The sequence below is a fragment of the Canis lupus genome, chromosome 11 (genome assembly GCF_048164855.1).
Source record: "Canis lupus baileyi chromosome 11, mCanLup2.hap1, whole genome shotgun sequence".
NCBI classification, from domain to species: domain Eukaryota; kingdom Metazoa; phylum Chordata; class Mammalia; order Carnivora; family Canidae; genus Canis; species Canis lupus.
In genome coordinates this window covers 30040952-30061306 of record NC_132848.1, presented here as the reverse complement: position 1 = coordinate 30061306, position 20355 = coordinate 30040952, and the positions used below count along the sequence as shown (strand labels likewise).

The 20355-nt window shown below is 58.9% G+C and overlaps 1 protein-coding gene and 1 long non-coding RNA gene across 4 annotated transcripts; one reads left to right on the top strand and one right to left on the bottom strand.

Moving 5' to 3' along the window:
* Positions 1-808: 808 nt before the first annotated feature.
* On the bottom strand, positions 809-18326 carry IL2RB (interleukin 2 receptor subunit beta). 3 transcript variants are annotated; one of them, XM_072844081.1, is made up of 10 exons: positions 18155-18326; positions 14816-14936; positions 14229-14346; positions 13371-13449; positions 11274-11379; positions 9684-9832; positions 8386-8551; positions 7878-7998; positions 6368-6452; positions 809-3310 (listed from the first exon to the last, which is right to left on the bottom strand). In XM_072844081.1, exons 2-10 carry the CDS (start codon positions 14904-14906, stop codon positions 2555-2557), a joined length of 1671 nt encoding a protein of 556 aa, XP_072700182.1. In that variant the 5' UTR covers positions 14907-14936; positions 18155-18326; the 3' UTR covers positions 809-2554. The 3 variants fall into 3 exon arrangements, with proteins under 3 accessions (XP_072700182.1, XP_072700183.1, XP_072700184.1); XM_072844082.1 differs by having other exon boundaries at positions 14229-14343; positions 18155-18320; XM_072844083.1 differs by lacking the exon at positions 18155-18326 and having other exon boundaries at positions 14229-14343; positions 14773-14833.
* Positions 8327-15605, top strand: LOC140642891 (uncharacterized). The gene is made up of 3 exons (XR_012039277.1): positions 8327-8492; positions 9167-10916; positions 11540-15605. It is a non-coding gene; the product is annotated as an uncharacterized lncRNA (long non-coding RNA).
* Positions 18327-20355: the final 2029 nt, after the last annotated feature.

Sequence of the window (20355 nt, the reverse complement as noted above, 5' to 3'; positions counted from 1 at the left end):
ATGTCAGATGGTGCCTAGACACAGAATGAGATAGACCTGACTCTTACTAGTGAAAAAGATATTCCTTTTACAATCTTTTTGCTTTTTCTTTTTTCTCTTTTCTTAAAGATTTTATTTATTTATTCACAAGAGACAGAGAGAGAGGCAGATACACAGGCAGAGGGAGAAGCAGGCTCCCAGCAGGGAGTCCAATGTGGGACTGGATCCCAGGGCCCGGGGGATGACAACCACTGAGCCACCCAGGCGCCCCAATCTTTTTGCTTTCTCACTGTTTGGTACTGGCATGTCATGTCTTCAACAGCCTCCCAACACTTGGTAATCCCCCCTGTAAACTAAGAGCGGACTTCCAGCAGACAATGAATTGTGACATTGTATTCACTTTTACAGTTTATTGTATTCACTTTTTACAGTTATCTTTTATTTATAGCGAATATCAACTTTTCCATTTACAGAAGTAATACAAGGAGTTTTCCTTAAATAAAAGTATTTAAACAAAAAAGTGAATGGATTTGAAGAAAAAATATTAAGTAAACAATAACAGAGATCGCATACACAGGTCATTGACAATATGTCTAACACAAATGACCAAGGCTTGAGAAATGTAACTGCCCCAAGAACTCTTCAAAGTGGAAACTGACCCGCAGGGAGGTTTCAGTTTCCCCGGGCACGGAGCTTGGGGTCTGATGCTCAGGCCAGGACTGAGGAGCTTGGTGGCCCAGCACACATGGCATCGAATGGCAGGAGATGGGAAGTGAGATGCCCAGGTAATTAAGCTCTGTGGTGGGAAGGATCCAAGACCCAGACAACCTCAGGAAAGGGGAGTTTATTTCAGACATAAGGAAAACAAGAATCTTGAGTGAACAGTCCGTAGCCCCAGTGGCAGGAGGAGTCTCTGTAGCAGGGCCCGATGCCCCTCTGCTAACAGGGCTGAAGGCCTCCACCCCAGGCTTCTCTGAGCACCTTCTCCTCGAGCACCTGCTCCCAGGACCCTCCCTCCTTCCCTGAACTCAGCCCCAAGACTGAGAGCAATCTGATCGGCCACTTCAGGCCGGGCCTCTCTGATTGGGCAGAGCTTCTGTTCTAAGCCGGCCTGTAGGCTGCCTGTCAGCTGATGGGTGGGCTTGCATCGGGCGCCCAACCAGGTAGGAGCAGGGCCTATAAGTATGGGCGCCTCGGGTGCCTGGTCTGGGAGGAGGGTGTGACAGGCCTCCCAGGGGTGATCTGTGCCAGGGACGATGGCAAGGGAAATGGAGAGGTGGTGGGGAGCACCCAGGAGGAAGGGGGCAGCTGCGTGTGTCTATGTTTGTGTTGGGGGGAGGATTGCCACGTAAGGGGATGAGCCTCTTGCTGGAATGGCCATGCTGGCACCTAGTGAGCACGGGGCTCGGCCTGAGTCTTGCCCTTAGAAGGGGATGCTGTCCCCTGTGTGGAGGCAGCTGTACACAGGGAGTCCAAGCAACTATGGCCCCAGATAGTTCATTAATTCATCCAGGGAGTAGGATGGGTGCCAAGCGCACTGTGTCAAGTGCAGTGAGCAGAGTTGCCCTTCTGGAGGCGGTGTGCCAGCCCCTGAGCTGCTGAAGAGATCCTCCAGCAGAGGGTGCAGAAGAGGTCCCCCCAACAGCAGTCTAGACCCCCTGTGACAGCATCAGACCTGCCACTAGGAGAGGTTTGCTTTCCAGCAGCATGCCTTATGAATCTGTGGAACCGCTATGGAAAGGTCCAGAGCCAGTGTCCCACTTTCCTTCCGACATTCGCGTCCATACTTGGGCTGCAGTGGTTAAGGATGCAGTCGCTAAGTATTCTGAGGTCACAAAAGATCCCAAGGGTGAAGTGACAGGGCCTCTTTGTCTAGCCATCCCGTGACCCTGAGAACTTGTCCTGCCAGCGCTGAATCTCGAAGCGGGGACATGTTAATGGAGGCAGTGTTTCCCTCTAAGGGAAGCAGGACACTTGAGACGTAAGGGGAGTGTCACCTAGATGAGAGAGGAGGGGGCACCGCAGGTACAAGGAGCAGTGTGTGCAAAGATTGGGTGCATGAGGGAGCTGCTGGTGGCTCAGTAGGACCATTGGGAGGGTTCCAGAGGAGAATGTCCCAACATGATGCCAGAGGGGCAAGAGCCCGGCCAAGAAGTGGTGCTGAGGGAAGTGGGGGAGCCATGGCAGGGTTTTAAACAAGGGGCAGCAGAGCCATAGTTGTGGTTCAGAGAGAGCACTCTGGCTACGGTGGATAGGGGTGAAAGAGGATGGGCCTGGGGCAGGAAGCCCCCAGTGAGGAGGACCCCGTGAAGATCCCTGGAGAACCCCCGAGAATGCTCCCTGAAGAGTACTTGCAGGGCTGGAGAGGAGGGATGGGGCCTCAGAGGAAAAGCCGTGGGAGGGGCTTTGAAGGGGGAGGGGGGAGTCACAGCACCCCCACCTGCTGCAGTTCTTGACTTGGGCCACAGGACCAGCGAGCAGCAATTATGGTTTGGAAGTGAATAGTGGAGTGTGAAGGGCTGGGTGGGGGCCCCTTGGGCAGAGACGTCCGGATGCGACCTGCATGGTTGTCCCTCTATACCAAGTGAGCTGGGTCCTGATCCTGCAGCTCTTGGAGGGACAGGTAGGCATCGGGGTTCAGAGTCAGGCAGGAGGTAGGGGCCCTGAGCTGGCCCCCACCGGGAAGGGTAGCCCAGGGGAAGCCCACTCCCTCCCTGGGGCCAGGGGCTGAGACCCCCTCTCTTGCTTCTCCCAGTGCGTGCTCCAGGGGTGGCTGGATATCCATGGAGTCAGGCACTCCTGGGGTGGGAGGCCTCAGGGGCTGGGGGGCCCAGTCTCTGGGAACTCCCTCTGGCAGAGAGGGGGGCAGCTTCTCTTCCCGAGCCCCAGCGCCCCCCAGGGCAGTGTCTGGGGAGCCCGGGCCACCCAGGAGCCCGGGAGAGAAGAGCAGCAGGTCATCCCCAGGGGGGAAGGTGCAGTAGGCATCGTCCTCCCCTGGCAGAGGCAGCTGGGGTGGGGGCAGAGACCCCTCGGGCGCCCCAGGCCTGCCCTCCTGGGGCTCTTCTGCACAGGGGTCATAGGTGAAGTACACCTGGCAGGCCTCAATCTCCAGAGCATCAGGGAGGTGGAAGAAGAAGTAACCCTGGTTGGTGAAGCAGCTGGTGAGCGAGTGGCCACTAGTCTCGGTTGAGGCTGAGGGCACCTTCTCCTGCTGCAGCAGAAGCAGCTGTGTGGCCTTGGCGTCCCGGTCCAGCACCTCCAGCGGGGAGATCTCGGGTGCCTGGGTGTTGGGGCTGAAGGAGGACGAGGGGAAGGGCGAGGAGAGCCACTTCTGCCAGGAGAAAGAGCGGTCGGAAGGTGAGCGGGATGCGTCCCTCAGACTCAGCAACAACTCCTAACTACAGTCTACTCTGGGCGGCTACCTCCAGGCAGGCCTCCCTGACCATGTCCCACCCCTCCACCCACTAAGTGGCTTGGGGGACGCTCTGGGTCAGCCCCGGGAGCGCACTTACTGGAGGGGGGGGGTGTTGTTTCCGGGAGTAACTGTCGGTTGAGCCCCTACTGGGAGCCCTGCACTGCTCTAGGCGCAGAGGGGAGAGGCCAGGGGGAGAACCCTCATGCGTCTGGCGGGGGCGGGCACGAGTGTACAAATCAGCACAGAAAGGGCTCTGGGGTACGTTTTGCTCCCTCCGCAGATGCCCAGGGGGGACATGCCGTGGCACCGATCACACAGCCAAGCTCTGGCCCAGGCTGCCGTGAACAAATCTCCGGTGGGGACCGATGGTCCTGCGAGTCTCCTCTCCCACCCCGTGCCCGTGGCCCCAACCCGCCACGAGCGCCCTCGCCCTCCGCGGAGACAAGAGAGCACCAACCAGAGCACTTGCCAGTTGCTCCGGAGTCTGGAGCAGGGAGAGCTGGGCTCCGGCTTTGGCCCTCGCCCTCGCTAACTATGTGACCCCGGGCAGGCCACTGTGTCTCTCTCGACCTCAATCCCACAACCTCTTTCCTAACTTCCCTACTGTGAGCCAGCAGGAAGATGTCAAGTAAGAGAATGAAGGTGGAATGGGGTACAAATGCAGGCTGTGGGGTGAAACGTGGCTGTGGGGTGAAGTGCAGGCTGTGGGGTGAAACGCAGGCTGTGGGGTGAAGTGCAGGCTGTGAGGTGAAATGGGTGAAATACAGGCTGTGGGGTGAAACATAGGTTGTGGGGTGAAATGCAGGCTATGGGGTAAAAATGCAGCTGTGGGGGTAAAATGCAGGGTGTGGGGTAAAATGCAGGCTGTGGGGTGAAGTGCAGGGTGTGGGGTGAGATGTAGGATATGGGGCAAAGCGCAGGCTGTGGGGTGAAATGCAGGCTGTGGGGTGAAGTGCAGACTGTGGGGTGAAATGCAGGCTACCCAAGGGACAGCAGGCCGTCAGGGTGGTGTGACGGGGATCGCAGGGGTTGCGGCTGAGAACCCCAACAGCCCTTTGTCCTGGGAGCCCTCAGCACCTAGGCTGCGGGACCCTGAGCACAGGGACCAGGCCCGATGGCTCCTACACTCTGGTGCCCAGTGGGCTGGGAAGAGAGGGACAGGGTGCAGGTCAGGGGTGGGGGCAGTGGGCGGTCTGGCCCTAGAAGGGGCCGTGGCAGAGGGCAGGGCTGGGCAGCAGTGCTGAGGCACAGCCAGGAACGGGGAGGCCAGGCCCGTGACCCCCCCTGGTGTGCCAGGGCCTTGCCAGTCCCCCTCTGAGGTGTGTGCGGTCAGCAACTTCCTGGGCCTGGGCCTGGGCCTCCGTCCACAATGCCCTGAAGTGGGGTGGGAGGGGGCGCAAGGAGATACTGACCCCCTTCCCACTCACACACTGGCACGCATACGCCCACATCCTGGGGCAGGGCGGTGGGCCTTGTGGCCTGGTAGCCAGAGGCCCTGGGGTAGGAGAGAGGAGCAGGCCTCCCACCCAGATGCAGAGGAGAGGATGGGGTCCCCCTTGCCGCCCTGACCCCCAACCGCATTGTGTACCCCCAGGGCTTCTTGGGATAGCCCCTCCCACACCCTTGGTCTGGGGCAAGCATGGAGACCATGGGAACATGGAGTGGTTTGCACCTCTCAGGAAGGAACACACTCCCCTTCAAAATGTCCTAGTCCCATAAAATCAGAAAGACTTCACCCCAGAAGAGGACCAAGGATGCATCTAATGCAGCCTCCAGCCAGGAATCCCTTCTGCTCTGCTTCTGACAGAGAGTCAGCCGAGGCTTGCTTGAAAGCCTCTGTTGACAGGGAGCTCACCACCTATAGGGCTTTAGGAAGAATCTAAGGAGACACATTCCCCCACATCAAGAGAGCTATAGGTGAGCCATCCCCAGTCTTGGGAGCTTTCCAAAGAATTCCAGAAGGAGCCCTGATCAGTCATAGTAGAGGACTCCAAAGCCAACTCTTGACAGCTCGGGCCCAAGTCTGGCTTTCCAGTCCCTCAGCACTCCTCCCGTCCTCCCTCCACCCCTACCTCATCCTCCGCCCCATCTAGAGAGCCTGGGGAGGGGAGGGTGCTAGAAGCAGCCCACCACAACCCCGTTCCCCCTCAACACTTCCTTCCTGAAGCAAGTGTGGGCTCAGGGCAGCGAGACGACTGAGGTTGAAGTGGGGTTCAGAGTGTTACTACTATCTGGGCCGGCGCTTTTCCAGTGAATCTGCTTCGATTGATGAGAAGTGGCTTGGACTTGTTACCACTGGGGAGAAGGTATGGAGCTCGTTTAGACGATTTTTGCAGCAGGACAGGAGACAGCACTGCCCGCGAAGACGGTGGGACGGGGAGAGCTGGCAAGTCCCTCTGGGTCAGCCCAGCCTGGCGACGGCGACTCCCGCTCAGGCCCCTTGAGCCCTCACCGTGTGCCGGGCGGTGCGCTCAGCCCACGCCAGTAACGCTATTTCCCTCCGCATTTGACAAGTGAGGAATCAGAACAGAGAGGTTCTACAACGTGCCCAAGGCCACACAGCCAGGAGGGCCGGAGCCGGACGAGAGCCCGTGCAGCCTGGCCCAGCCGGGGGCACCATTCAGCCAGAGAGGGCTGGGGCCAGAGCTGGCAAACGGGCCCACACCCAGCCCAGGGGCCGCTCACTCCAGGATCTGTCTCCTTTCACGAAGCGCAAACCTCAGGGGCCCCTGGGTGGCTCAGGGGTGAGCGTCTGCCTTCAGCTCAGGGTGAGATCCTGGAGTCCCGGGATCGAGTCCCACATTGGGCTCCCTGCAGGGACCCTGCTTCTCCCTCTGCCTGTGTCTCTGCCTCCCTCTCTGGGTCTCTCTTGAATAAATTTAAAAAATCTTAAAAAAACACAGAAGTGTCAGTGGACTCCTGTGCCACCACCACCCACTCACACCTCTGCCCACCCTCCGTCCCGACTCCTACCTGGAAATCTCCTCCGTGCTCTGACTTCAGCTGGGAAAAGAACTCCGAGGGGTCTGGGATGTGGCACTTCAGAACCTTCTTCAGCCTGAACAGGGGAGGGGGGAGGGGAGGAGGATGAGTCGGGAAGGGGCCCCGGTGTCCTGCCAGCTCCCCGCAGCCCTGAAGGTAGGGCACAGAGCCAGTCCACAGCCATCTGCTGGATCAGCATCAAGCGGATGCCCTGTAACGGGGGGTACTGGGCTGGGTCCTGGGGACACAAGGATGGCAGACAGAGAAGGTCCCTGATCTCAAGGAGCTGACATTCTAACGAGGAGACCAACATGAACCACCTGTGCAACATGACCATTCATTCTGTGGAAACAAAAAGCAGAGGGCTGTGCTAGAGAAGGATGTGGGGTGGGGGACCACAGCAGCCAGAGTGGTCAGGGGCCACACAGAGCCAGGTGTCTGGGCTAGAGAGAACCAGGAGGAGGGAGATAGGAGACAGGCCGGACTGTGGGTCTCCTAGTCCAGGCTGTCATGGATGGTGGTTCAGGCAGTGCACTGCCCAAGGGCACCTGGTTTTATGGGTGGAGTGAGTGGGGGGCTGCATTCGAGCCCATGCTCCACTTGTCAAGCTGAGTGCCTTGGTCTCTGTATGCACCTGCCTCAAAATGCAGTCCTGGCCTCAAGGCCCCAGAAAGCCTGGCTGCCCCCCTAGATGTTCAGACTCAGGTCAGCCCTCTCCTCACCCCCTTCTGGTCTCCAGCCACACCTCAGCCGCTGTCGTGCTCTTTACTCCTTCCCATGTAGGGCCTTTGCACACCCTGTTTCTTCTGTTGGGGGTGCACTCCCCGTCCCCTCCACCTGCCTGCTTAGTCCTCCAGATTTCCAGGGAATCGTCACTCCCTTGGGCATGCTTCTGCCAGCCACCCCTCATCCAAGGTTCCTCTCCCCGTTGTCTGCTTCCAGTCCACTGGTACCTTCCGTTACCATCCTACTATGGTGTGTCATTGTATTTGTGTATGATTAATAGACATCCTCCTTCTCCCACGGGACCGTGAGCTCCATGAAGGTGGAACCACATGCGTGTGGCTTGCCCCCGTATTCCCAGCACTCGGCGCCAGGCCTGGCACTGAACTGGGGCTCAACAAATAAAGGAATAAACAAATGAATGCCGGGACCTAGAGAGATCCATGAGGACACACACACACACACAGCGACAGCTGACACGTGCCCACACACATACACACACGTGCCCACACACACACATCCTCCATGCCCAAGAGTAATGCTCTGGGCAGGGCTTCCATGGGGCTCTCCTTCCCCGGCTCCCCTCAGGCTGGTTCTGTGGGGTTCCATCTTTGAGGATGGGTGACAGAAAAGGCCAGACGTTAGGCAGGGAGGACTTGGGGGAAGGCCGAGGGAGTACTGTGTGTCGGAGCAGGGGGCTGGGCCCAGAGCCTGGCCTGGCAGGGGGTGCGTGCGTGTCAGATGAGAGCACGAAGGGGCAGGCAGGGAGGGCTCTTACCACGGCCCGATGTACTGGCAGTTGACCAATAAGTAGACCAAGATGATAAAGCCAAAGGCACCGGTGATGCCCATGATGATGTGACCGAACCAAGGAAAGGGCAGAGACTGCTTCCCTCGGGCTGCCCAGGGGTGGGAGGAGAAGCAAGGAGAAGGGTTAGCACAGGCTGACCGCTGACCCAAGCAAGGCCTTCGCAGGTCCCGGCTGGCCCAGCAGACCAGCCATGTGTCAGGCCAACAAGGGGGCATTGTGTGCCTCATCACAGTCGCCCTGCCAGGGAGCACAGTACCCACTTTTTACAGATGAGAAAACCGAGGCTTCCAGGTGCGAACAGCCCCCCCTCCCTTGACCACACTGCTCCCCCTGCAGGGTCACATTGAGTGAGCTAACAATAGCAGGTGAGCCCTGTACCCCCCACCCTCAGGCCTCCCCCACCAGCTGCCCCAGGTCACACCCCAGCCACCCCCTCCCACCTGAGCTCCGTCCCACCCTTTCTGCCCACTGGTACCTGCAGGCCTCGTCCTGAAGGCCAGGGGCTGACTCCAGGGGCTCCAAGTCTTGTGGCTGCCTCTCTGGGCCCTGACCCGCACTTGAAATTCATACAGGGTGTCTGGAGTGAGTGTCTCTAGGGAAATCCATTGCTGGTTCTGCCTGAGGGCCATCAGGGAGGCCTCCTGGGGCAGAGACGGGCGGGGGGAGCTGTCAGAGCAGAGGGGTCCCCGTGGCCGCCTCCCTTCCCATGGCAGGGTGACTGGGAGGTGAGCAGTAGCACCTTCCTCCCACCCCCTCAGCCACCCTCCTCCCCCAGCCAGTCTCCTCCACAATCCTACATAGGCTCCCTGACTACTCAGTGCTGGGGCCCCCAACCACAAGGGCATCCTGAGCCCCTCACTCATCCCCCAGGCACCAAAGCCAGCTGCCAACCTGCTGGTTCCACCTGCGGAACCAGTTCTGGACACTTCCCCTTCTCCCCTCTGCCCTTCCCGAGGCTCAGGCAGGAGCTGGTCTCCGTGCTCCCAACTCTGCTACGCTCTAACCAGAAAGAGCATTTTCCCAGAGACCTCTCCCACCACTGGGTCACTCTTTTTGCTTTTTTCCCCTCATTCCTCAGACACACGGTGCGCATCTTGTCTTGACAGCATCTGTCTCCTCTGCTTGGGAAACCGTCCCCCAGATCTGTGCAGGGTTGGCTCCTTCTTAAGCCTCAGATCTCACAAGGCTCCCTGGGTCCCAAGCAGCCTGTCCCAGGCCCCCCCAAATGTGCAATCCCATTTCATTTCCTTTGATAGCATGTATCAATGTCCCGTAGTCTCCAATCTCTGCCTCTGCAGACCGTCTCCCACTCCCCTCCATGTGGGCTTCCTGAACGCAGGAAGCTCCCAGTTTTGCCCTCCACCCGCTTCCCCAGCACCCAGCGCCCAGTCAGCACCCAGCGGGTAGTAAATATTCAGTAAGTGTTGAGCGAGCAAATATGGGAGAACAGTGATTGGGGAAGTGGGAGACCCTGGGGGATGTGGACCACACTGGAGAGGTGGCTTCCCGGGGCCCCTGAAATCTCCGAGGCCAATCACCTGCCTCGTGGCTAGGTAAAATCCTGCCCCGGGGCCAGCCTGGCACCCCCCCTCCAGCTAGGACCCCCAGGTTGTGGGGGGGGGCACATCCCAGGAGGGGAGGCTGGAGGTGCCAGTACAGAGGAGTGGCTGGGGCTGCCTGGGGCTGCTGTGGCCTTGCGGAGTGAAGGATGGACAGGGTGACCAGGACATGAGGGAGGGGCCGGGGCAGGTGGGGGCCGGGTGGAGCGCTCACCTCCCAGCTGTGGCCTGGGGACCTCTTCCGAGCCTCAAACTCCAGGTATCTTTTGATGTAGTGGGAGGACTGAGGGACTTTCCAGGTTATGTTACATTTGTGGGTCCCGACGTCAGCGACTTGGAGGCCATTGGGAGCCATCAGGCGAACTGGAGGCAGGAGAGAGGAAGGGACAGCGAGCTTGGGGGACGCTGGGTCACGATGCTAAGGGGATGAAGCTCAGAAGGGCTCCCACCACTACCTTCGCACCTGCTCTTTCTCCCTCCCAGGTGCCCTTCCCCCAGGGATCCTCACCTGCTTGCAGAACCCTTCTCCCACCATCCACAGCTCTCTACCTGCCCCTCCAACACACACACCTATTTTATTTTCTTGCCCAGCACTTGCACCACCTGACATGTCAAACATCTATTTGGGGCTCTTTTTTCATTTTCTGTCTCCTCCACCAGAGTGTGAGCTCGCTGAGGGCAGGGACTGTGTTCTTTTGTAACCTTGGTGCCTGGAACACTACCTGGCACGTCCTAGATTAAGTATCTGCTGTATTTAAAAAGAAAGAAAAAACAAAAAACAAAACAAAACAAAACAAGGCAGCTGTTCTCTGCATCCAGAATGGATCTGAGAGCTTTAACATGGATCATCTCATGTAATTTAATTGAATTTCAGTGATCTTATGGGATTATAAGATTTTATGATCCTGACATTAAACAGACCTAAGTTTTTAGAATTCTGGAACTCTGTAGAACTAGACAAATAACACTAAGTAAATGTCTACTGAGCGTGTGCTAAGCAGCTTCTGTGTCTGGCTCACAGACTCCTTACTACAACCCGGGTCTTCACCGATTTTCCCCATTCTCGCTGGGCAAAAATGATCTGCTGGGCAGATCCCATTCAGTTAGGGCAGGGCTGCATTGAAAGCCCTGCCTAGGTCTTGCCCTGTCTTCCTGAGAGATGGCCTCCACGGCCTGGGGGTGGAGCTGGGCACCCAGTCACTCAGAAAACCCTCCCAGAGCACAGCCCCGTGAAGGCCTGGTGCTGGCTACTTTGAGTAGAGACATAGGGATGACAGACACTCTGCCCTCACGGAGCTCACAGCCCAGTAAGGGAAACGTGCTGTAGCCATAATCAGGCAGTGAGAACCCTGAAAGAAGATAAATACCCTGAAGGAGGAAGTACAAGGGACCGGGAGAGTCTGGGAAGGCTTCCTGGAGGAGGAGACTCTTCCCTGAGCCTTGAAGGGTGAGTACCAACTTTCCTGGCGGGAAGAGCCTTCCCGGCTGTGGCACCGGCAAGTACAAGGGCTCAGAGGCATGGTTGGGCAAGCTGAATTCAGGGAGCCGGCCTTTGGTTGTGGCAGCAATATAGGCCACGAGAGCAGGAATGCTAGATTGGGAAGCCAGGGCCAGCTCCCGAGCCTTGAGTGCCAGGGTAAGGAGCCAGGACTACATTCCGAGGGCAGCGGACAGCCAGAGGTCACACGTGGGTACAGAGAGAGACCAGGACAGGGAGGATCCCAGAGGGCAAGGCAGGGCAGGAGGCTCCCAGCCCGCTCCGGTCCCCCCCAACCCCCCCACCCCTGCCCAATTCCTCACTCACGGTTCTCAAAGGGCTTGAAGTCCTGGGTCATCAGTATCCTCCACCTCTCCCCTTCGTGGCACATCACGCTCATGCCGACAACGTCCGCCGAGGTCAGACTCTGAGCCTGCAAGGGAGGGATGAGGTAGGGATGGAGGGTGGGGAGGCCGGGGGAGGCCAAGACCGAAGCAAAAGTGGAGCCCCTCGACCAGCCCCACCCGCCAAGGCGGGGTCGCCCAAGTTTTCCTGTGAGGGGATGCAGAGAGTAAATATTTCTAGCTTTGCAGGTCAAACGGTCTCGGTCACAAGTCGTTGCCTCCTGTGAAAGCAGCCGGACACAACCCGCGGGAGACTGCGCATGGCTGATGGCACCTGCCGCTGAAACTTCACTTACAGAGACAGACAGCTGAATGTTCCCGGGGCCTGGGGTGAAGTGAGCTGCCGTGGGAGGGAGGGAGCCCCCCAGCGCAAAGGCGTGCGAGCCGGATGAGCCCCCGAGAAAACTACCTGTGCACCAGCTTTGAGGGTGAACGCTTCCCCTCCCCCACACCCCCAACCCTGACTTTTGGGGAAGGAAATGGTCAGGTGTTGAGCATCCCCTGTGGGCAGGCACTGCTCGGGTGCCCCAGACACTTGTCTGGCTGATTCTTCGAGCCATCCGTCCTCCTACGGCAGGGGAGAAACTCAAAGTCACGCATCCGGTCAGCAGAGGAGTCCGGATTCAAACCCAGGCCTCTGCAGCCACTGCCCTACGGAGACTGCAGGCCGGGGCCGTGACGCCTGACCCAGGGCGGCCGAGGGAGCAGCCTACGGCTCACAGGGGGCGGCGTTCTCAGGTCCGGGAGCCCAGGCACAGTCCGTCTGGGCCACCGCGGGGCCCACCATGAGCAAACCTTGAACCTGAGCTGGGTGCAGTTCCCATCTCCCCGCTGCTGGGGGCCTGCCCCTGCCTCCCTCAGCTGCTGGCGGTGCGGGGGGCTGATGCTTCCAGATAGTAATGGTAGGTCTTGCTAAGGTCACAGATCATAGAGGTGCCAGGAATGCTTTGTCCTCCATGCCAGGCACTTCTGCGTGCTGGTCACATGTTGTCTCATTTAATTCCCTCAACACCCTACGAGACAGACACTGTCACTCTTCTCACCCTGGAGCTGAGAAGACTGAAGCTCAGAGTGGCTAGGGATGTGCCTGAGGTCACACAGCTAGGAATCGGTGGGGACAGGTCCTGAAGCCAGACCCCCTGCAGACCTCGCAGGGACTGGTTCCAGAGGCTGCGCCTGAATCAGCCCCGCCATGTGAGCCCATCTCCACGTCCTCCTGCCACTTACAAATGGGTATGAGCTGATGATGGCTGGAACTTGTGGTGTGGGCATCCCCGCTGCCAAGCAGGGCGTGACAGATGGTGATGTGCTGCCCACCCGCATGGACACGGCTGCACACCCATCTAGAGGGTTCAATCCCAGCTCTGCCCACCACTGGCAGCGCCTCTCTGGGCCTGTTTCCTCATTGGGAAGAAGAGGATAGCGCTGGTGCCCACCCACAAAGTCATAGGGATCCACAGGCTATAAAATCAAGTGCATGCTCTGTGGTGGGTGGCACGTCAGGTGCTTTAACCCACAGAACACTATGACACAGGTGCCATCGTTATTGCCATTTCGAGAAGGGAAGCCTGGGACTCAGCACTTGCCCAGTGTCACCAGGCTTCTGTGACAATGGAGCCAGGGCTGGCACCCAGGCCAGCTCCAGGATCCATGCTTTTAAGCCCACACTGCCCTGCACTTGCCAAGACCTTGGAAGAGTCTGAGGAGGGTGTTATTGGTGGGCGCTCCCCAACCTGATGAGGAGTACAGAAGTGTCACAGGACCCACAAAGCATGGGGGAGATGGGGGAGAAGAGGCCGAATGGCCGAGCCCCTTGCACCACAGATACCCTCCTCCACACCATCAGTCTGAGCTCTGGCCTTTGGACGCTGCTCTTCTTCCTCCCACCTCTCTTGCCCCCGGGGCAGCCCCCTGTGCTGCAGCCCAGAGCCAAAGCCACTGGGCTCACTGGGCCCCAGCTCTGCCCCTGGAAGGACACCCCTCTGCACCCTGGGCTCTCTTCTCAGCTCCCACTACTCACATCTGGGGATCCGAGGATCAGGTAACAGGCCCAGAATGCCGGTCGCATAGGGAGCAGCTCACAGGATTTGTTCCAAGGCCTGTCAAGGCAAAAGAAACTCCTTAGGACAAAAGGAGGGACCCCCAGAGCTGGCCCTCGGGATGGCCCCCGCTGCAGCAAGGCCAGCCTGTGCCGGGCTCTATGCCGACCTCGGGAGAGGAACCCATTCCCCACCTGCTCCACTTCCCATCACCAGCGCCTCTTTCTACCCTGCCCAGCCTGGCCCCGCAGTAGCCACAGTGATCTTCTAGAAACAAGCAGTCCAGGACATGTTGGCCTCCCCATCTAAAGCCCTCCAGTCTTCCCATGAGGCTGGATGAAGCCTTTGGAACCCTGTGGAATCACCACCCACCCAAGACCACAGCCAAACTGCAAGCCACCTTTGCTGTTGCCACATTTGGATCACAGCAACCCTATTCCTGAATCCCAACCATGCCCCAGGCCCCTGTCCCCACAGCTGCCCTAGGAGTCTCTCAAAAAGCTTGGGGAGCCCTCTTTCTTCCCCCTGCGTGCTTCTAATGTCGAGTCTAACTATGGCCCAGGAGTCTCACAGCCCAGTGTCCCCCAAACTACCCCGGCCCCTCCACCAAAGCCTGGACCCCCAGTCCTCCCTCCCGCCCTGGTTCCAGGAGTCTAAACTTCTAACTCCTGTGTTTTCCAGTCTTCTGTGATACCAGAGTCCGTGGGTCCTATCAATCCAAATTCTCAAGTGCAGCATCTTGGAGTCTATTAGAAAGAATTCTAAGAGTCTAAACGTCAGTGATTAGAGCCCCCCATCCTGAGACGCTGCAGCTTTGCTGGTCATCCCCCCACACTTACCGTCTATCTGGCTGAGCATGGATCTTGCAGGATGTGGCCTGAAGGTCCCCATCCCAGCTCCAGATGCAGGAGATGTTGGCTTTTGAGTTGTAGAAGCATGTGAGCTTGGAAGTGTCTGCTGACAAGACGAGGCATGAGTTGCTGGCTGGGGGGTACCTAGGGACCTCCGGGGCCCGCCCACCACCCAGCTCCCTGCTCCCTGCTCCCTGCATCCTGTGCCTGCCAGATGAGGAGGTGGGCAGCCCTGGTGGGCAGCAAAGAACTCAGTGGATCCATTTCAGAGAGGACAACACTGAGCCCAGCGCCTGCAAGGTCCCTCAGGCAGGCCGAGGCAGGGCAGGCATGAAAAGCCAGGGTCTTCCTTTGGCTGGAGGAGACACAGGGGTGCAGCAGGGACAGGACAGATGGGCCAAGGGGGAAAGTGGTGCACCTGATCTCTGGTCCCATTGCCCTCGCCTCCTCCCTCCCCAGCCTCCTGCCCCAGTTGATGGGCCTCTGCCCAGAAGCAGGGGTCCTGAAAGGGATCTGACAGGGGTTTGTCCACCTGCCAAGAGAAAGCACAGCTGTCCAGGTGCCGGGGTCCTCACCATTCACCACTGAGGATGCCTGAAGGATGGCCAGGGGCAGGAAGAGGACAAGGAGGGGCAGACAGGAGGACAGAGCAGGAGCTGCCATCATATCCACGGGTGGGAGCCGGGGAAGGGAGCCCTAGAGGGGGGAAGAGGGGAAGAAAGCACAAGTGAACACCTGCTCCAGGTCCCTGCCCCTCTCAGGGTGCCCCAGTCTGCTCTCCACCCAGCAGCACCAGCCAGCCTCGGCGTTTTGCACCTGCTGGCCCCTCGGGCCCACGCATACTCCCTCCCTTCGGGGATTCGGGGACCCACACTCTGTCAGACACTGTCACACACTCGCTCTCCCTGAGCGAGCCCAACCCCTTGTTCAAAAGCCGAGGAAACTGAAGCCCAGGGAAAGGAAAGATTTGTTCTAGTCTACGTGGGGTAGTCAGCACAGAGCCAGGATTAGGGCTTGCCTCCTCTTGGCCCTGCTGCTCCCTAGTCACCCCTGAAAGTGGCATCAGGAGGCTCCTAGATGCCAGGCTGTCTTAAACTCTTTAAATGAAGCAAGAAGCACATCCATTGGAGATACTCTTATTATCTGCATTTTCAGGCGGGGAAACTGAGGCACAGTGCTGTAACTGGCCAAGGCCACACAGCTGATAAGAAGCAGATGTGGGGGATCCCTGGGTGGCGCAGCGGTTTAGCGCCTGCCTTTGGCCCAGGACGCGATCCTGGAGACCTGGGATCGAATCCCACATCGGGTTCCCGGTGCATGGAGCTTGCTTCTCCCTCTGCCTATGTCTCTGCCTCTCTCTCTCTCTGTGACTATCATAAATAAACAAAAATTAAAAAAAAAAAAAAAAAGAAGCAGATGTGGGATGTGAGCCAGAGCAGACCGCCCAGAGCCCAGGCAGGGGCTCCTGTAGCTTCTCCGACTGCACCTTCCCGCCCACCGAGACGGTTGACATGGTCAGTCCATGTGTACTGATTACCTCACGGCCAACTTCTTGGGGTGTACGGAGCACTCACACTGTGCCCAGCACTTTACACACACTACATCATCTTCTCTCCCCAGCAGCTTGGGGAGGGGCGGGTGCTTTTATTGTCCCCTTTACACAGATGAGGAAACTGAGGCTCCTAACCCGCCAAGGTCAGGTGCCCAGAAGAGGCAGGGCTAGGATTTCATCTGCTGCTCGCTCGCCCCCAGGACACGTTCCCTCACACCCTCTGGCTCTGCCCAGACCCTGTCCCAGGCACTGGCCTCAGAAGAAGGCCCATAGCCTCCCTGTCCTGGAGTTGAGGAGTCAGGGCCCAGCAAGGGCGCAGGCCAACTGTCAGGGGTCTGGCTGGGGTTCGAGAAGGAGCCCAGGGAGGTACCTCTCGGCTCTTTGCCTGGACCACCATCCCCACAGGAGGGTGAGCTCCCCAGCGGGAGTACAGGGTGCGGGGTTGATTGCCTCTTTCCACAGCACAGGGCACAGGGTTGGGACCCCCAAGGGACCCCCCCCACTCACTCAGTCATGGCCCTCTAGCATGGGCACCAACAATCTCCTGCAGGGTGTCACCTCGGGTCAGCACCAGCGAGCACCGCAACCCCATGCCCAGGACGGGACTTGGTATCGAGCCTCAGGATGGGTAGGAGGGTTGGGGCAAAGGCATGCAAGAGCACAGGAAGGTCAAGGCGAAACCACAGCCCCCGCAGACGTGAGCCGAGCCGGCTAGAGCAGAAGCATCGTCTAGAATAAGTTCCCTGCCGCTCACAGCAGAAAGGTGCCGCGATGTACATCAGGATTGCAGAGGGCGCAGGGAGAGGAGAGAACGGGCTGTGCCAGAGCTGGTGGGGGCAGGGAGGGCCCCCAGCCCACACGGGGCTGCGCCCCCCACCCCAGCAGAGCGAGGAACTGAGGAAGCTCAGGGAGGTTAGGGGTCCTGCTCAAGGCCACGGGCCCAGCCTCAGGGAGAAGGAGCAGGACCTCTGGGTGCAAGCACGGCGGGGCCCGGGTTCTCACGCACACCCACGCAGCCTGCCCTTTCACAGCGGCAGAGCCGCGCTCACTGACTCATTAGGTCCTCACCGCAACCCTGGAAGGTGGCTGTCATCACCCCCCTTTCATAGATGCCAAGACTGAGCTCAGCACTGCCCAGAGAGCTGGACTCAAAGCCCGTCATCTGATTTCAAGTGAGGAGATGATAATGACAATGAGGATGACGATGGTGACAGGGGTGATGACGGGGGTGGTGACTAATACTCGCCTCTCACTCTGTGCCTGGGTCCCTAGCGCCCCACAGAGAGCAGCTCACTTAGTCCCCACAGCGGCCCTGGGAGTGGGTACCATTATGACTCCTTTTCTCAGATGAGGAGGAGCCGAGGCTGGTAAGCCTGTCGCCCAGGCCAGAGTGGGGCAGAGCGGGGGCTGAACTGGGTCAGTACCGCCTGACTTCCCGCCACTGCCACCGCGGGGCTGATGCTGTGGGCCGTGGGGTGCCCCAGAGGGGTTCGGGGGGACCAGAGGCAGGAGGCCGGCATGCAGACCGCTGGCCTTGATGGGCACCATCTCCCCTCGTCCTCCTGGTCACCCCACACACAGGGGTGGGGGGCATGTTGTTTACCTCCAGGAGCATCTCCCCAGCTGTGGGGTAAGGAAGGGGACCCCAGGGGGTGGCTCTGCCCCTCAGCCACCCCATCTGTGAGGTGCTCCGAAAACAGTTCAGGGCGGGAGGCCTCATTCCCCCAGGAGAGAGGACAGCCCCAGGAATGGAGTCCCATCCCCTCCAGTGGGGCCTGGAGACCCTACAGACCTGCCCTCTCACATGGCTCTCAAAGAGGAGGAAACCCCATTTCAGGGCTAGGTCTCAGAGGACCCCCTCACCCCTTTCCCACCCCACAGCCTCCCAAGGAGCACTTTACAGAGGGGTGCTTCCCTGCCATCCACAGCCGCCGGGTGGGGGCTTGCGTGTCCCCCCACCCCTCATCCCACTGCCCTCTGGGGCTTAGCTGGCCTCCCCCCTCCCCGTCCTATCTCTTTCCTCACCGCTTTTGGGTTGGGAGTCCCCCTCATCCCAGAGCAGCCCCCAGCCTCCCCAGGGTTGGGCTGGGAAGGAGGAATAGCCCAGAACTAGGGGCCAGCTTTTTTCTCAAGAAGGCAAAAGCCATGAGATCAGGACCACTTCATCCTTGAGGGATTTCAAGATAGGGCTGGGGATGAGAGAGTCGGGAGATGGGGGTTCAGGCCGAACCTCCTGGGGCCTCTAAGTGAGAGCTCAGCAGTGTCCCATGACCACTTCCAGCCCAGGGGCTGATGGCAGGGCCAAGAGGGAGCCCCCAGGTACCCGGAAACCAGACAGGGGCAGGGGTGAGGGCAAAGTCACCTGGCTGAGACATGGGACCGCAGCGCGCTCTTTTGGGATCTCTCCACTGCTGGGTCCGCAGCCATCTCCCTGGGGCCCTGCGCCGACTCCTCCACTCCGGCAGCCCAGGTAGCAGCTGGCTGAGGAGGCCGGCAAACACTAAAACCCCAGGGCCAGCCCACTTCCTGTGCAGAGGATGGAGGGGGCAAGGCCTGGGGTGGGGACGGGGAGACAGGCTGGTGAGAAACTCTGAAACTCCTGAAGCACCTAGGGGCCAGATAAAGATCTCCCTCCTCCACTGGGGGAGGTGGGGCACCGTGGGTGTCTTGACAGCACACGCACACGCACACACGCACACGCCCGCGCCCACATGCACACCCCCCCATCACTCTCAAATAGGCACCTTGCTGCATATAGAAGCCTAGGGGGGTTCAGCGCCTTCTTTCCCCTCCTACACCACCCAGCCCATCTCACACAGGCCACTCTGACACCTTGATCCAGTCGCGCACACACACACTCACCCACTAACACCCGGGCCCTACACAAACACGACCTTTTAGGTGTCTCCGTGCTGCTCACTCCCATCCCACCCACCTCTCTGAGACCTGCAGAGAGCTCAGCCTTCAGGGAGCCCCTTGCTTAGTTTTGCATTCAGAGGGGGACCATGTTCCAAGGGGTTGCAAATAATTCAATGGCCATTTTATTGAACGTTCTAGAACCTTCCTTTTCCTTTCAAGTCATGGCTCCCTAATCCTTCCATCCCCACCCACCGCTGCTCAGGACTTTTTTTTCAAATGATGAGACCTTGTGGGTCGCTCTTTAGAAAGTGTCATGCACAGTGTCCCAGGCCCAGGGGCCCAGGAGTTTCTATCCAGAAGAAGCAACCAGAAGAAGAAGAAGCTCTGCGTTCTCTTTCTCCTGACTTTAATGACCCTGCTTCTGTGGCGGGGGAGGGGGCGCGGGGTGGGGGGGCGCAGGTGTTCTCATAAGCTGCTCTCTCTTTAGAAGAAGGGGATGGGGCAGGCAGGAGGCGAGTCAGAGCCCAGGTCCAAAGAACCTCCTGTCCACATGGAGTTAAGGGGCAGCGCTGCGGGCCCTGAGAGGAGAGTCAGTGGGCTCCCTTCTGAGTAGAAGCAGAAGCAAGAGGGCTGCATCCCTGGGAAGAGCGAGGCCTTCTTTAGAGCCTGCGTGCAGACTCTCCCTTCCCACGCAATGTGCACCCCGCAGTAGGAGGCAGGATGGTTCTGCGGGATGTGTGTCCCTAGGGCTCTAACCGTCCCTGCGCCGAGTGGACTCACAATAACCCCACCTCTCCTCTCCCTAGAGCAAGGCTTTCCGGCTGCAGGAGTGGGTAATAAACACAACCACAGCGAAGATGAAAAGAATAGCCGAGATTTATCAAGCCTAAAGTGTTTCTGGAAGCTTCTCAAGAAACTGGGAATGTTGGTTCTCCCAGGAAGGAAAGCCAGGCCAGGAAGGGGTAGGAAGATGTTTTCACTGTAGATTCATCGGTACCACCTGAACATATTTCCTGCCCCCAAAATGACTTCAGTTAAAACTTTTAAAAAAGGGCACCTGGGTGGTTCAATTGGTTGGACACCTGCCTTCAGCTTGGGTCATGATCCTGGGGTCCTGGGGTCGAGCCCTGCATCAGGCTCCCTGCTCAGTGGGGAGCCTGCTTCTCCTTCTCCCTCTGCTGCTCCCCCTGCTCATGCTCTTTTTCTCACTAATAAACAAATCTTTAAAAAAAAAAAAAAACTGTATTTAAAAATATATAAAGAAAAAATATATCCCCAGGCAAAGTGAGAAGTCACAGACCCAGCTTGCGATAAGCAGCCACTGCCAGCAGCCTGGCCGTGGGGGTGGCCTTGGCCTGCCCTGCACAGCCTTTCTGCCACGGTCCTCCTCCATCCTTCTTCTCTTCTCTCATTCCCCATCCAATGGGCAAACATCTACTGAGCAGCCCAGATGCCCCAAGAGCAAGGTGGAGGAGCCTGAGCCCACTGGCCCAGGCCCAGGGGCAGAAGGGGGTGGCTCTCACCAGCCACGGGCCCGGCAGGAAGGGGCGCAGTGCATCCACGTGTGGCCTCCGCCTGCCGAGGCAGCTTGAAGCAGCCCCCACCCAGGCCCAGGGGGTTGCACTCTTGCCTTGGGACTCAGGCCGGGAACCCTGAGGTGGAGCGGCAGGGGCGGCCACGCGAGAGTGTCAACCCTGTTGTCCG

Excerpts from the sequence above, each read along its gene's own strand:
- IL2RB (XM_072844081.1), bottom strand. The coding sequence starts at position 14,906 with ATGATGGCAGCTCCTGCTCTGTCCTCCTGTCTGCCCCTCCTTGTCCTC. Across the intron at positions 13,450-14,228 it reads CATGCTCAGCCAGATAGACG|GCCTTGGAACAAATCCTGTG; the intron begins GTAAGTGTGGGG and ends TTGCCTTGACAG. Across the intron at positions 6,453-7,877 it reads TGCCAGTACATCGGGCCGTG|GCTGAAGAAGGTTCTGAAGT; the intron begins GTAAGAGCCCTC and ends TCCCCTGTTCAG.